Genomic DNA, 14,288 nt, shown 5'->3' with positions numbered 1-14,288 from the left:
GGTAGGTATTTTATTATCATCATGAAAGTTTATTAACAAAGTTTTATTCTCACAATTTAAAAACAATATTTACTTAAATTCTGTAAAAAAATTGAACTTTAAATGTGAATTATGCTCCTCAGCAGAGAATTTTAAGTTGCTATAGCAAAGCTCATTTAAATCCTTAAGCTTGTACACGTGATTTTCAACGTTTGAAAATTTAGGTTTCGTATCTTTTGGTGGACATGGTATTGGGGGATTAAAAGCCATTTGATTGCTGTCAAATTTGTTGTAAAAATTTATCGGTGTCATTTTTGATATTTCTGGATCTAATGTTTGATTCAGTGGACATCCTTTTGATATATGATTAGCCATTTTAACGACAGTAGGATGATAATGATGTCGTAAAAGATATAATTCGAAAAAGCTCGTACAATTTGAATTACTATATTCGGGCTCATCAATAAATGGATTGAATTTTCCTGATCCAATTTGACTCTCGGTGTCCAAAAGTACATCTAATGAGGAATTCAACTGCATGGCATTTTTAATCATCGCTAAACATCCTAGAGCACCATTATGCAAAATTTGTAGACTAAGTGTCATGAGACGTTTCAAAAACGCAATATATCTTAAATGCGTTATATTTTTTCTGCGTTTTATTAAAATATTCTCCAACGTTTCAATGACGGACTCAATATCCTCATGATTCCTTCCGGCATTTACTCGCAAAACATTGCGATAAAGATGAGTATAGAAACGAGCAGGATCAATATTCAATGCTTCTCCTTGTCCCGATAATATTGCAAACACAGTCTGAATGCAGAAAAGTTGTTCTCTATATCCAAGATCAGCACTCTCAATCAACGAATTTAATACGTTAATTAAATCTGAGAAAAACTCTATATTGATTATATGCGCAAACCTAAAATTAATGAAATAATAATTAATGTTAATTCTTTGGAAAAAGGTATAATTAATTACTTTGCTAATCCTTCTAATGTATAATTAAGAATTCTGGATTTAGGACTTTCTTTTAATATTCTAAAGTAGATTGTGAATACCAATTTTGAAATATCTGTCAATTTTGTGTTCTTGGTCTGCTTATTTTCTTCTGCCTGAGTTTCCATCAATTCCTTATCCAATTCAGACAACTTCTTCTTCCTTTTTCTCTCTCGTTTTGACAAACTTAATAATCTTGATCTATGTTGTTCCATCTTTTTCTGCTTTAATTCAGCTTCCTTTTCTGCATCAACATTAATGTTTTTAATTTGAAGTGCTAAAAGACATGCTACAACTTCGCTATAAACAGAATTTGACTTCTTCTTTACTAGATGGTTTATGTTGCGAACAATCTATAAAAAAGAAATAGAACAAAAATGTTATGTGAATGAGATAATAAAATTCAACAAGTGATATCTTACATGCAAAGTCAGATCAAGACGCTTATCAGTTTTAAAGATTTTGATGAAAGTTTCATTGATTAATTTGCGACATTTGCTGTTTGAACAATTCAAATAAATCACAAGAAGCTGTGCAATGTTGGTGTTGAAATTAAAGTATGGATGTGCTTGAAGAATCTCACATAAACAAAACACAGCTGATTCTGCAATATTGATGCTTTCCTTTGATGGTCGTTTGGAAAATTTGCCAGGCTTGAGTGCCTTTAAAATGGTTTCCAATTCTCTTAAGAATTTTTTATAATATTTCAACAACTCATTCTCGTACGTTACACGAGCTAACGTATCCTTTTTGACTTTCTGATTTTCTAAATCAACAATACCTATTTTATAATCGGGTATTATGTCTTTAAATATTTCTGCTAATGAAAACATTGTAATTTTTCGGACACTTAGTAAATTTCTTTTTTGATCAGCTCCAACATCTGGTAATAGTTGTAGTAAAATTTTTAGATTGCCAATTTTATCCTCAGGATTTTCAGTAATTCCTGAACATAATTTTCCGATACGAAACTTTTGATTTTCCAACTCTCTTTCTCTTTCTTGTATCAGTTCCATTGCTGATAAAATCTTTTTGCCTGTTTTTTGTTGTTGCTCTGTCTTTTGATTTTGTTTTATCGGAACAACATCCTTTACTATATCATTTACTCCAGATGATACTTTAGAATCTATCTGCGGTGTTGCTATTTCCGTTCTTGGCATCAATCCACTTTTGGTTTTAATTGGCAACAATTCTTTAACATTTTTAGACGATTTAGCTTGATTTCTTGAGGTTGTTTGTTGTTCTATTTCTATTTTTTCTAACTCTCCATCACTTAAATCCTCCTCCTCTTCTTCTTCGTCATCAAAACTGCTATCTGACATTTCCTCGTCCGAATGTTCAATTTTTTGACGTTTTATTGGAATTTGGTCGTCAATTGAATCATTATCAGATTCATTACTTAACATATCGTAAATATCTGATGCCTTGATATCTTTTCCTCTCATCGCTGGTTCCAAAACATTTTCTTTCTTCTCAGATTTAGACTTCTTTTTTTTAACCTTATTATCCTTTTGCAATGTCTCATTGCGTTTCTCATTATTAGATTTCTTAAATATATTAGATTTTATTTGTTTTTCACGATTAAGCTGTTTCTTTGATTTTAAGAAATTTTTCTTCCCTCTTTCGTGATGTCCTCTCTTTGCAGACGATATTTTGATATTCTTACGCTAAAATGATGATTCTAATTAATAATATGCTAAAATAAATAAATTTAATCACTTACAATAGGCATTTTTTAATTATTTTATAATTCAGTTCACCCCACGTGTAAATAAAACTATTACAATCCGCGGCTTGTTGTTTTGTTTTTAGGAGATTTAAATCGAAATGAAGTAAGTCCGTTTGTTTTATTTTTTCATAAATTTTCCTATAGACTCGGTAATAAATTAATAAATATAATAACTTATGAAATTTCTGTAAGAAGTTAATTTAAGTTCACAATGAGGATAAATGAATAAAATTCTCAAAAAATAATCAAGGAGATGGTAAATTTTTACTTTGAGTGACTCAACATAAACATTGCACTTTTTTCATCAAATATTTTTAAAAAAATAGTATTTTGCAATTTTTTGTGAAATTTTAATTAAAATGAATATACCGAGAAAAAGGTCGAATTCTAATAGTAATAAGAAATCAAAAGAAAAGTATGAAATACTCTTTAAAAACGAGGAAAATGAAGATTTTCGTGTAAATGTTGATATTATTTGTGACATCATCAAAAGTGTTAACTCAATAGTTTTGGAATCATTTGAACTTGAAGTTTCTAAGATAAATTTTGAGCAATCGCTGATCGTCAAAAAGAACTTTGAATTACTTTTAAAAGAATGTATCAAAGATATAGAACTAGAAGGTAATAAAAATTTTATATTCATTGAATTTTCCAATTATAGACTTTCATTTTTTAGATGGACTGGATTCAAAGAAAATTGCAAATTCTTTAAAAATGATTTGCATGGTTCTATATTGTTTTCTGAGGAAATCAAATGGCACAATTGAACACATTCTCGAGCATGAAGATCTCAAACTTTTATTTAAAAGATGTCACGAAATTTTAGATACAGACTTACTGGATGTTCAAGATATCTGTTTAAAGCTACTACTCATTATTTTGACTGGAGTTGATAATTTGAACGAGAATCTACTCATTGAATATCTAATGATCGAAAACTTTTTCGATTCTTTAATCAAACTGGTATCAAGCAACACATCTTCGAAAACTTCTGATATTGGAAATGACGTTGTGTTAATAATAATACTCTTAGCGAACTATAGGAAAAATGAATGTACAAATCCATATAGTGTCCAACTGTCTATATTTGCGAATGAACCAGCATTAAACTCATTTGCTTCGATTATAAATAATAAACTGGTTGAGTGAGTAATTAATACTTTAATTGGTCTATGTGACATGATCGTAATGTGGATTATTTATTTTTTTTTTTAGATTCTCTCATCAATATGCTTCTGTTAACATTGACTCTCATTCAAACTCTTGGCTGACATCTTTATCTTCGTTGCGAAATATCTTTATAAGTGATGATGATAGTGATAAAACAAGTACAATTCGAGCAAATAATTTACAACTCCTGGCACTTTATGAAAACATTCATCTCAATCGCAATTTTGTAACAACTTTGGCTCATACACAGAATGAATCAAATCCTCCATCTCCTAGCAATACACTTCAGAGCTCTTCATCGGCATCAAATTTATCATCAGTTTCTGGAAACTTTCAGGATGTACAACCTACAAACTTGTTTGTTTCATTATTTGAGTACTGCAGTATTGTGATGAAAGATTATACAAGAACAGAGTCAATTGTCAACACAAAACTCTGCTTTATCATTTTGACGTGTATTTCTGAGGACTCCTATGCAAACAGTTTAATGCATGATGAAAATTTAAATTTTAAAGTTCAAATTCACAGAGCGCAAATGAGATTAAGAAGATTGCCAAAAGAAAAGGACGCAAAGCCATTGGCATCAACATTATTTAACTTATTAATTGAATTTATTGTTTCACATATGACAAAAAGATTTCCAATGGAGCAATATCTTTTATGTATTGGAATTATCCACCGATTAATGGTATATCAAAAACGATACTGTGTACGTTTGAATTACAACTGGAAATCTCTTTGGGCTGCATTGATAAATCTGCTGAAATTTCTAGTCTACCAAGAACAATATTTGATTAAGAAGCATAATATATTCATACTAGCAACACAGGTAAATACATTTTGATAACTATATTAAACGACTTATTTACATCTTTATTTTACAGATCATTAACATATTCAATTTCTTCATTTCGTATGGAGACACTTTTTTAAGGACAACAATCATGTATGATGAACTGTACTATGAATTAAATCGTGAAGAGAAAATATTTAGCGAAACTCATGCTTTTGGTAAGAGAACTTGAAATTTTTCATTTTATTGTTTGGTCTAATAATCCTTATTTTTTTAGTGCTTCGATATTCCGCCATGACAGATACTGATTACAACCTGGATGTTCTCAAGCTCCTCAACTCATTAGTAAATATTTTAACAATCATTAAACATTTTCAAATAAAAATAAAGGAATGGTTAGTGAGTAAAAATTTAAATTCACCTAGTGAGGAACAAGTGTTGAGCATTGTTCGGGAGAATTACGATTTAACATTGAAAGTTATTGACAATTTAGATTCTTATGAAAGGTACAATGAACAAAAACATAGTGCATTTTTCAATACAATTGTAACAGAAGTTATTGGAGATTTAAGGATGAAAAATTGTCATAAATTTTTAATAGATTTTGTAAATAATGCATAATGCATATCACCTCAGTAATTTATCAAATTTTATGGCCTTAACATGTATCTTAAATGTTTTATAGCAAAACTATTGAGGCTTGATATTTTATCCTGATTTTATTCAGGAAAAGCATCTTACTCTAATTTTAATTTAAGAGCTCGTAAGCATCTCAATCTCTTATATTCTTTTAAATAATAAAAAAAAATATATAGCTACCAAAATAAAAAGTTTAGACTAAAATGTAACATGTGATGTATCATAAAAAGTCAAACAAAATTTTCTAATTTTGTTATTAAATCTTGTGTTTTCTCTATAACTCCATAGATGAAAGGTCTCTCCATTGGATTCGTCTTTAGTTGAAATAAAATAAGTTCTTTCATATCTTCACTATATGGCGAGCTTTCTGGGAATGGAATTTTTGCATTTAAAACTGCTAATGGAACACTATCACCTTTTAAATATATTTCGTCATAAGGTGATTGGAAGAAGCATAAAGCATATAAAACACAACCTAAAGACCAAATGTCAGTTCTCTCATCGATAATTGCAATGGAATCAACTCGAAACAGTTCTGGAGCTCGGTAACAAAGACTACATTTTTCTTCAGCCAAGTCTTGCAGTTTCATAGCATCTAATTGTCCATTAATTTCGACTCTAGCATGAGTAGCGGAGCCAAAATCAAGTAAAACAGGCTCCATAGTATCAGAAAAGCAGACATTTCCTGTCTTTAAATCTCGATGAGCATATCCAATCTCATGAATTGCTTTAACTCCTTCACAAATTCCTAAGAACATTGCTAGGATTTGTCTTTCGGCAATGTAGTCATTATTTTTAGCCTTACGACTCAAATAAGAGTCCAGCGAGCCATTTTTATAATATGGTAAAACGATATTTATCTGACTTGTTTGATTCGTTAGGTCATCTGCGATACCTTCTAATGAAAAATCTATAATCTTGGTAATATTTGGATGGGGCGAAAGTTTTTTTATAATTTCGATTTCCTCTAAAGCATTCTTTTCGTCTTCTTTGGAATGATTTGTTATTCGTTTTAAAGCATACTTCCGATGAGTATTGGAATTTTGAATCAAATCTATGTTACTGAATCCACCTTAAAAAAAATTAATAGGATTATGAGGAATGATGAAAAAAAACAGCAAATTACAACTCATCAATTACCAACTGCAATTCTCTCTAGAATTAAGTATTTTGTTCCAGATATCTCGACGGATTCTCTCATGCACACACAACTTTTAAATAGTAAACTTATGCCTAATGTATTCATTTTTGTAAAAAAGTTAAAATCTTATTTATATGTAAAAATCTGATTAAATAAAATTTTTAAAAGTGAAACTAATGCATTAAAATACGTGTACTTGTATACCCCTCATGCATAATCGTAACTAATGTTTCAACCACTTGTTGATATTTTCCTTCTTAGAACATTTATCGAGTAATGCAAAATTAAGATGCATGCATGACTAACAACCACAAAATTTTTTTGATGTATATTGTTAGACTTACACATAAAGTCACAAATAAGCTTCTAATGTACGTATTTCAATAAACAATCGTTTCCCACGTTTTTATTGAAAATTTTTGAATAGAGCTTAGTATTTATCAGACTTCCGAACGTGCAAAACATCATTTGAATACACGGTTCTTAATCAGGGAAATGAAACCTATCACTCGTATAACAAAGAAGGTTTTAGAATTTGTAAGGATCTACTCAAGTTATCCATAGTGCAATTATAACGTTACTTCCTTTTTTCATATCCTTAGCTTGGTTGTGTAGCATGTCTGGGTATGAAATTATGGACAGACATTGAAGCGAGAAGAATTTTTTACACCAGACAAAAATATTCTAGGGAGTGGCCTTTGCTTCACAATATTTTTTGGAACCTAAAAGGTATTGAAAAGCTATTTGAATGTACATAATTGAATACTCAATCAATTCAATCAACAGGTGATGCTTTTGCATGGATTACATATGGATCTTACGCTTTAGTGACTTTATTTTTTGGAATCAGTATGTGAGTAGTTGATACTTAATTTACTACCCACGTGTGACAATTTATTAACGGTCCAAAATTTGAATTTTATGCTCTTAAAAAATATTTTTGTTCTTGTTCATAAAGTCAATTTGTTCAAAAATGACTATCTATATATTTATGGATTAAATGCTGATTTATGCTTTGTATTAAAGTAGTTAAAAGCAGCACTAATGTTGAAGTTCAAAGCATATTTTAAAAAAATTATCAATCAAAAAACCGCTTTTTGTCACCACAATTGACAATGCAAGATTTTACAATACCTGCTAAAAAATTGACAATTTACGCTTGCTTAAGAAAGAGTAATAAAGTGATGATAACTCACATGTGATGACACACAAGTCTTCAAACGATAGAAACACATATTGTCATCTCATTATAATGTGCTAAATGATGCATAAAGATTACCCTTTCTACACATGCCATATAATTGACTGTCCATTGAAAAATAATTTAACTAACCACAGCATATTCCACATGCACTTGGACTTTTTCATATATTTTATATCTGAATATAATTGTTGTGAATGAAAAAAAAAAAAAAAATTGAAATTATCGTGACATACATTCATGTGGTGCTATTGTTCTCATTGTTTTTAAAAATTATAATATTTTTTAGATGCATCGACTCAAAACCTAGACCAACATATGCTGAAAAAATTTTTCTACTCATTGGAAGTCTAATGTTTTTTGGTGTCGGTAAGTAGTTTTGAACAATGAAATTGTCTCTGATGAATGACGTATTTTTTTTTTCGCAATGTGACAATGAAAAGGATCTTTAGTTTTTGCTGCTATTGATCAAGTGCCTGATGAATTAATTGATAATGCAGTTATTCTTGGAGTTTTATCATTTCTTGTGGCATTTTTGTTTCTCATTGACATGAGTGAGAAAATGAACAAAAAAGCAAAAACGGATGCAACTCAAACCGACACAAGTTCGATTGATAGACATTATGGAAGAAGTGCTAATATAGGTACAGTTAATAGTGAACTTAATCTAATTGATCATGACGAGAATGAAAGAAGAAATGCTCAAAATCAATCGATTCGATCAAGAGGATCAAGTGTTCAAAATATGCAGTCTGATGGAATATCTTCAAAAGTTACTGATACTGCTTCCAACATCGCTAATGAAAGTATGATGAACGATTTTGAAAATCAAGGACATCAAGGATCGTATCCAATTAATAAATATCATGTTCATACATCAACACAAAGTCACGAACATAGTCATGAAGGCTTTGTCACTAGTGATGTTGTAAGGGCAAAAACATATCCAACAATTCAAATGCCAACCAAGGTCAAACAATATCCAACAATTGTTAACCATTTTGAATCTGAACCGTATAAGAAAATTTTGCACCGATCTTCTCAGCAGCAACCAACATCTTATACGCGTTATCATGATCAAACTCAAATACACAATGATGTGCCTACATATTATGACGATTTTTCCAAAATTCGACATGATACCTACTATCAAGGTCCTAAAGTTGATCAATTAATGGTAATAAGAGATTATTCAAGTGAACCACATTCTTGTAACTGCCACACACGTGATAGTGAGAAACAAGATGATAACATGACAATTAAGTCAGGCTATGTGAGTCAAGTAGCTAAGCTTTGGGATGATAGAACAAAGAAATCTCATGATCAAGAATCTATACCATATTTACACAAAAACACAAACGTCTAATGGCATAGCTTTTTATTTCATTGGCAGTTTTATTCATCATTCAATTATAGTCTTAAGATTAGTGTTAAGATCCACGATATGTAGAGTAACCGAAAGCACTCAATAACAAAGGAATGTGGTAGTGATCCGAAGATTTGATTTCAAAAATGATCTACAAAATAATTTTTGTTAATAAAGTTATAGATTTACGATACACAACTTACTTCAATGTATGGATATAAAGTGTCATTGATTCCTAATCTATCAAAATAGTCCTTTGTCTCAAATCTGATCTTATAAATGCCAGTAACAGTGTTATCAACATTCTTGAAATCTTTAAATCTTCCATTAGAGTCAGTGGTAGCTGAATTAGCAGATTCAATCCATGTATTGTGCACAGACTTAAATAGTTTGATAGTAACTCCTTCTGCAGGTTTTCCCAAACTTACGTCAAGAATATGAGTTGATAATGAAAGCTTCTGATCCATGTTTTCAACTAAAATGATTGCTTAAAACTTAAATGCAATCTTTTTTATGCTGTCTACTCTGTTTACTGTTTGATAAGGAAATGCAAATATTTTTATTGAGATAAATTACAGATTTACCAAAAGCCACAATAGATAAAGAGAAAATTATCGAGGCTGTGAAAATAAATCTTTCGAACTGATTTCCTTTACTTTTGCATGCTTGTTAATGATGACAGTGAAATTATGATGAAGTTACACGAATATCACAAGTCGCTTAATCGATCAAAAATCTGATGCCAAGTCGATGTTACTCTGACTTGGTTCCGGATTCGGTTAAGATACAGAATAGATAATTACTTGTAGTTCACAAATTAAGACTTAAGTCTTAATGAAAACATAACATCAGATTGGAAGAAATTTCACTTCTTGTCCCATAAAGATTTTAATTTTAATGATGGTAAAATGAAAAAGTCAACAAGACAATTAAGTTTGACTTTCCAAAGCAGAACTTTATTGATACATTTAATCTAATATTTATAATTTATGACTTTACTTCCTTGGAGCAATTGGTTGGGGAATTCTAAATTTCTCCATTTCAACTTCTGCTTCGCTATAGCTCATACGATTAAATCCAAAATACTCTGGCACTTTGTACTCTTTACCTGTTCCATTTACTGCCTTAGCATCATTGTTTTGCACAATTTTGCTACTGAGTCCTGAAGAAATTTAACTTAATGAGTTTTTTTTCTATCATACTGCATTAAATGCGGGACTTACCGGTTACATTCTTTAAAGGATCAACTGGCTTTGCAGTAGTAGTTGTTGTATTAACTGTCGTGGAAAATGCACGGTACAATTGGATTGATAATCGTTTCATTTTTATTTTATTCCTGATTGTTTTTAAAAGATTCGGAATAAACTTATATAATGTTCGAAAATATTTTTACATGTATGTGTTCGTGGCAGTTCCATATATCTCACGTGTGAAGTTTTAATTCATACTATTGGAATTTAAACTTAATTTATTTAACATAAAGGATAAAGCAATTTTTATTAATGATATTTAAATTATATATGACAATTATTTGAACCATTCCTGCAAGGAAGATAATGTAGAACTAGATGTACTGATTGGTAAAGAAGTTTTCTTAACTGGTTGTTGCTGTTGTGGAAGCTAAAATTAAAAGATCATTAAATTATCTTAAACATTAAAGACATAAAACTATTATTTACCTTAATTTTCTCTTTAGTTAGCTCAGCGGCAAATTTTTTAGTTTTAATTATAGGCAGAAGTGGTATCCAACGTTTTTCGGCTTGTGACACACTCATTGAAATGATATTTGGCTCTGTATCGTGAATATGAACAATATTCTGATTTTGTAATATTGACGAATTATAATTGGAATAGGGAATCATGCAGCCCAATTCATATTGCAATCTTGATGTGTTGTCCTTAATATTATTGATGACATGTGGATAGAAGACATCAAAATCAAATGGATCAATTATGGCCTTGCATTCATTGATCAATTGCTGAAAATCATCATTTTTCGTCTTATTCTCTCGTACAGCAAAGAGTCCAATCAAGACTTTCAAGTCAAACAGAACTTGCCATGCAATTTTTTGATTTGATATTAAGTCTTTTTGCTTGCAAAGTGACTCGTAATATTTGAAAAGCTTAACATTAAATTCTTCGACAATTTCTAAATGAATTTGTTTAGGTAAAGTATGTGGAATGATCTTATTTAAACAACTGATGATGTTGAATATCCAACATTGAGTTCCAATTGATAGTTGCTGGGGAATGAATATTTTTGACTCAATATTTTGATTGTTCTCTCCTTTTTCATTGATAGTAAGGCATCTCCATGTAGGGAATTCTTTTAATAAAGCATACGTTGTCAACTCGTTCTCAACTTTCAATTCATTCCATTGTCCTATGAATCCATTTAGCCAAACTTTCCATAGTTGAATACTTTCATTAGTCAGCATATCAGATACTTCCTTCCAATGATCTGAATCTTGAGAAGTTTCTGTATAGTAAACTGTATGTTCAGTCAATAAATTATTGGCAAAGCAGTTTTTCAGATTTGGACACATCTCGCTAATAGCTTGAAGTAATCTTGCTAACAAATGACAATTCTCTGTATCATTTAACAAAACTGATGATTTAATATATCTTATTAATGCAGAGATGTTGTCTTTACTAGAATCTTTCAAGTAAAGCAACATCTTTTCCTGATTTGGTACTTGACATTCCTTCATTCTCAATGCTTTCTGTACGTAGATTTTTGCCAAAACGTAATTCTTTAAGTCATCAATCAACTTCTTCAAATTCATGTCCAGCTTTGAACATATTTCCACAATATGCTTGTTATATCCATTCACTTTCATTAATAGATTATGTGTCTTCTGTTCAATATTCAATGCATCTTTCAAACTTTGAGGATTATCTGAATCATCATTAGTCCAAACGTAATGCTTCATATCTCTATGTACTCGATCATTGATAATTACGGTTAACTTTTCAATTTCTGTCTTGAAATTGTTTTGGATATTATCCCATGAAATATTGATTATGCTGTATATACGTTCCAAAATTAATGGCTGATAAAATCTTTCATAAAAATCTAAATTTTCTATTCCAAATAATGACTCGCACATTTCAGACCAGTTATTAGGTTTCGAAATGTTTTGAACTTGATTCTCCATTTCCCGAATAATGTCAATGGATACAATATATTTGACCACATCTTTTAATTGATTTTGTGCAATCGATTCAACTGAATTCATCCATTGAGTCATTATGTTTCTTACTAATTCCTTATCAAGAAATCCAGGGTTGCAACGTGACTTAAATTTGCTTACTAATTTTATGTTGGCTAGAAAAGGATTTTTTGCTATCAGTTTAGGCGGCAGTGAAATATTTTCCGAATTCAGCGATGTAATTTTTTGAACCAATAATCCATCACTACCATTGTAATTCACAAACGCTTCGTAGACAATTTTAGTAGAACTAACCAACTCCATAACACTTGCAATTAACTTTTCCTTGACAAGCTCATAGCTTTTTTCAGAATCAGTTAAAAGTTTAAGGAAGGTTTTTACTCTAATTTGAACAAAAGTACTAAGTGATGAGGTGAATTGTCCATTTTCTAATAGAATCAAACTTCCAAGACAGTCAACAGTCTTTTCAAGATTAATATTCTGATCTTCTAATGCCTTAAGACAGTGTGATTTAATGGAACTGTAAAATGGTGATAAAAGATCCCATACTTTTCTTCCAACAGGAAACTTCTTAATAACATCACTATGACTATCTAGTCTCAAACTTGCATTTATGTGCCTTGCTAAAAGGAACAGCTGTGTTGCCGTCAAAAAATTGCTCTCGTCAATTGAAGTTGATATTAATTCATTTAAATTAATTAAGATTTTTATTTGTTTGGTCACTTCAAAAATCTCGTCATTGAAGCACTGTTCTTTACTGATCTCTTTTTCTCTGCTATTGCTCTTCCAGTTCATTATTTCATTTTTGTTGATGACGTTTTCAATTTTTTCCGAAGTCAATTTCATCTCTGTTATTGTATCTGCTGCTTGTATAAGATCTCTATATCTTTCACCAACCTATAAATTGTCATGTTAATGTAATTAATTCTATTTAACATACATTAAATATAGATTTTTACCATATTTCTCAATTCTTCCTTTTTTCCATCGACTTCATGCTGTATTTTCAGATTTAGAGCTTCAATTTCCTTTATGCTATATTGTTCAAATATCGAGCCCACATCTATGTTAAATAGATTATCCATCCTAATGTAATTCCTTAAATTTTTCCGAAATAAATATTACAGATTAATTTTTGTTATTGTTAAGATTTTGTAGAAAATTGTTATAAAAGTACTCGACCTTATCGAGCGATTTCAGCGCATTTTTGTCTCAATACCAGATCAGTAATTGGTTAATACATAAACGTAAATTAATTTATCAATCTTGAAAATATGCGACCTATAAAACCAGATGCAGTAGGAATAATTTTTTCAGAATTTTAATTTTATAACGATTGCTCTAATTTAAAATTATTTGAAAGCAACGCTTTAAAAATTTTTTTTTTGTTTATAAAATAAAAAATAATTAATTGTGCTTGTAGTATAATCGATACTGGAATAACTCAATAGCACAGAGCAAATGCTTCATCCTAGAGCTTTGATGTCTTGTTATCAAGATTCCGTCCCATACCCAAAGTGTATTTTTAAGTTCCCCTTTTCCTAAAAATGGTGTCCATCAAGTAGAACGGTGACCTAACGAGTTTAGTGAAACACTATATGTGGGTTTTTTGTGCTAATTTGTGAAAACAAGAAAACAACTTTTAAAAATTTTGTGAAGGTTCCTGCACCGAGATATGAGCATTTAAAGATGCAATTTTTGACGTTCTGAAAGTCAAAATGTAACTCCAATATAACAGCACCAAAAAATTTGAAACTTTGCTGTTTTTTTGTGCAACTGATACCCAGTAAAATAAGCCAAAAAAATTTTTTCAAAAATGTTCCACTAAAGAGTTATATCCATTTTTCGATTTAAGTGCCGAAAAAGTAGTGAAAAAATCGAAAAATTTTCACACTTTCTAATGTGAAATCCACAAACCTTCACCAAAATTCTTTAAATTTTGTCTGTTTTTTGTGCAAGAGTTACCTAACAAAATAAGCATAAAATAGTTTTTGGATGTAGCTTATATGGTAAGATATAGCAGTTTTCCCGTGCAACCTAAGCTAAAAAAAATCTATTTTTTTTACAATTTTGCATACAAATTACGCAAGACTTA

The 14,288-nt window shown here is 30.1% G+C and overlaps 6 protein-coding genes across 6 annotated transcripts; 2 read left to right on the top strand and 4 right to left on the bottom strand.

Moving 5' to 3' along the window:
- Nucleotides 1-23: 23 nt before the first annotated feature.
- Nucleotides 24-2,858, bottom strand: Noc3 (Nucleolar complex protein 3). Its single transcript, XM_070637291.1, has 4 exons — nucleotides 2,705-2,858; nucleotides 1,404-2,648; nucleotides 964-1,334; nucleotides 24-904 (listed from the first exon to the last, which is right to left on the bottom strand). Exons 1-4 carry the CDS (start codon nucleotides 2,711-2,713, stop codon nucleotides 70-72), a joined length of 2,460 nt encoding a protein of 819 aa, XP_070493392.1. The 5' UTR covers nucleotides 2,714-2,858; the 3' UTR covers nucleotides 24-69.
- A 211-nt stretch (nucleotides 2,859-3,069) lies between these two features.
- LOC139088133 (armadillo-like helical domain-containing protein 3) lies at nucleotides 3,070-5,502 on the top strand. The gene is made up of 5 exons (XM_070637192.1): nucleotides 3,070-3,331; nucleotides 3,387-3,855; nucleotides 3,926-4,709; nucleotides 4,765-4,891; nucleotides 4,951-5,502. Exons 1-5 carry the CDS (start codon nucleotides 3,070-3,072, stop codon nucleotides 5,292-5,294), a joined length of 1,986 nt encoding a protein of 661 aa, XP_070493293.1. The 3' UTR covers nucleotides 5,295-5,502.
- LOC139088197 (serine/threonine-protein kinase 16) lies at nucleotides 4,715-6,625 on the bottom strand. The gene is made up of 2 exons (XM_070637292.1): nucleotides 6,453-6,625; nucleotides 4,715-6,384 (listed from the first exon to the last, which is right to left on the bottom strand). The coding sequence occupies exons 1-2, from the start codon at nucleotides 6,556-6,558 to the stop codon at nucleotides 5,543-5,545; spliced, it is 948 nt and encodes a 315-aa protein (XP_070493393.1). The 5' UTR covers nucleotides 6,559-6,625; the 3' UTR covers nucleotides 4,715-5,542.
- Nucleotides 6,626-6,902: 277 nt separating this feature from the next.
- Nucleotides 6,903-9,222, top strand: LOC139088236 (uncharacterized). Its single transcript, XM_070637357.1, has 5 exons — nucleotides 6,903-6,990; nucleotides 7,056-7,182; nucleotides 7,240-7,306; nucleotides 7,944-8,023; nucleotides 8,098-9,222. The coding sequence occupies exons 1-5, from the start codon at nucleotides 6,949-6,951 to the stop codon at nucleotides 9,018-9,020; spliced, it is 1,239 nt and encodes a 412-aa protein (XP_070493458.1). The 5' UTR covers nucleotides 6,903-6,948; the 3' UTR covers nucleotides 9,021-9,222.
- Nucleotides 9,018-9,713, bottom strand: LOC139088237 (5-hydroxyisourate hydrolase). Its single transcript, XM_070637358.1, has 2 exons — nucleotides 9,224-9,713; nucleotides 9,018-9,171 (listed from the first exon to the last, which is right to left on the bottom strand). Exons 1-2 carry the CDS (start codon nucleotides 9,485-9,487, stop codon nucleotides 9,085-9,087), a joined length of 351 nt encoding a protein of 116 aa, XP_070493459.1. The 5' UTR covers nucleotides 9,488-9,713; the 3' UTR covers nucleotides 9,018-9,084.
- A 774-nt stretch (nucleotides 9,714-10,487) lies between these two features.
- Cog1 (conserved oligomeric Golgi complex subunit 1) lies at nucleotides 10,488-13,920 on the bottom strand. Its single transcript, XM_070637402.1, has 5 exons — nucleotides 13,706-13,920; nucleotides 13,376-13,474; nucleotides 13,153-13,291; nucleotides 10,700-13,090; nucleotides 10,488-10,640 (listed from the first exon to the last, which is right to left on the bottom strand). The coding sequence occupies exons 3-5, from the start codon at nucleotides 13,276-13,278 to the stop codon at nucleotides 10,548-10,550; spliced, it is 2,610 nt and encodes an 869-aa protein (XP_070493503.1). The 5' UTR covers nucleotides 13,279-13,291; nucleotides 13,376-13,474; nucleotides 13,706-13,920; the 3' UTR covers nucleotides 10,488-10,547.
- Between the last annotated feature and the right edge of the window lie 368 nt (nucleotides 13,921-14,288).

The sequence above is a fragment of the Chironomus tepperi genome, unplaced genomic scaffold (assembly GCF_022539635.2).
Source record: "Chironomus tepperi strain 1889 unplaced genomic scaffold, CSIRO-AGI_Ctep_v1 contig_161, whole genome shotgun sequence".
Lineage (NCBI taxonomy): Eukaryota > Metazoa > Arthropoda > Insecta > Diptera > Chironomidae > Chironomus > Chironomus tepperi.
This window is presented reverse-complemented; position numbering and strand designations above follow the sequence as displayed.

Excerpts from the sequence above, each read along its gene's own strand:
- Noc3 (XM_070637291.1), bottom strand. Across the intron at positions 1,335-1,403 it reads GTCTTGATCTGACTTTGCAT|ATTGTTCGCAACATAAACCA; the intron begins GTAAGATATCAC and ends TCTTTTTTATAG. Across the intron at positions 905-963 it reads ACATTAGAAGGATTAGCAAA|GTTTGCGCATATAATCAATA; the intron begins GTAATTAATTAT and ends CATTAATTTTAG.
- LOC139088133 (XM_070637192.1), top strand. The coding sequence starts at position 3,070 with ATGAATATACCGAGAAAAAGGTCGAATTCTAATAGTAATAAGAAATCA. Across the intron at positions 3,332-3,386 it reads CAAAGATATAGAACTAGAAG|ATGGACTGGATTCAAAGAAA; the intron begins GTAATAAAAATT and ends TTCATTTTTTAG. Across the intron at positions 4,892-4,950 it reads TAGCGAAACTCATGCTTTTG|TGCTTCGATATTCCGCCATG; the intron begins GTAAGAGAACTT and ends TTATTTTTTTAG.
- LOC139088197 (XM_070637292.1), bottom strand. The coding sequence starts at position 6,558 with ATGAATACATTAGGCATAAGTTTACTATTTAAAAGTTGTGTGTGCATG. Across the intron at positions 6,385-6,452 it reads TCTAGAGAGAATTGCAGTTG|GTGGATTCAGTAACATAGAT; the intron begins GTAATTGATGAG and ends ATTTTTTTTAAG.
- LOC139088236 (XM_070637357.1), top strand. The coding sequence starts at position 6,949 with ATGAAACCTATCACTCGTATAACAAAGAAGGTTTTAGAATTT. Across the intron at positions 6,991-7,055 it reads CAAAGAAGGTTTTAGAATTT|CTTGGTTGTGTAGCATGTCT; the intron begins GTAAGGATCTAC and ends TCATATCCTTAG. Across the intron at positions 7,183-7,239 it reads TATTTTTTGGAACCTAAAAG|GTGATGCTTTTGCATGGATT; the intron begins GTATTGAAAAGC and ends TTCAATCAACAG.
- LOC139088237 (XM_070637358.1), bottom strand. The coding sequence starts at position 9,487 with ATGGATCAGAAGCTTTCATTATCAACTCATATTCTTGACGTAAGTTTG. Across the intron at positions 9,172-9,223 it reads CTTTATATCCATACATTGAA|ATCATTTTTGAAATCAAATC; the intron begins GTAAGTTGTGTA and ends ATTATTTTGTAG.
- Cog1 (XM_070637402.1), bottom strand. The coding sequence starts at position 13,278 with ATGGATAATCTATTTAACATAGATGTGGGCTCGATATTTGAACAATAT. Across the intron at positions 13,091-13,152 it reads AGGAAGAATTGAGAAATATG|GTTGGTGAAAGATATAGAGA; the intron begins GTAAAAATCTAT and ends GACAATTTATAG. Across the intron at positions 10,641-10,699 it reads TAACTAAAGAGAAAATTAAG|CTTCCACAACAGCAACAACC; the intron begins GTAAATAATAGT and ends TTTTAATTTTAG.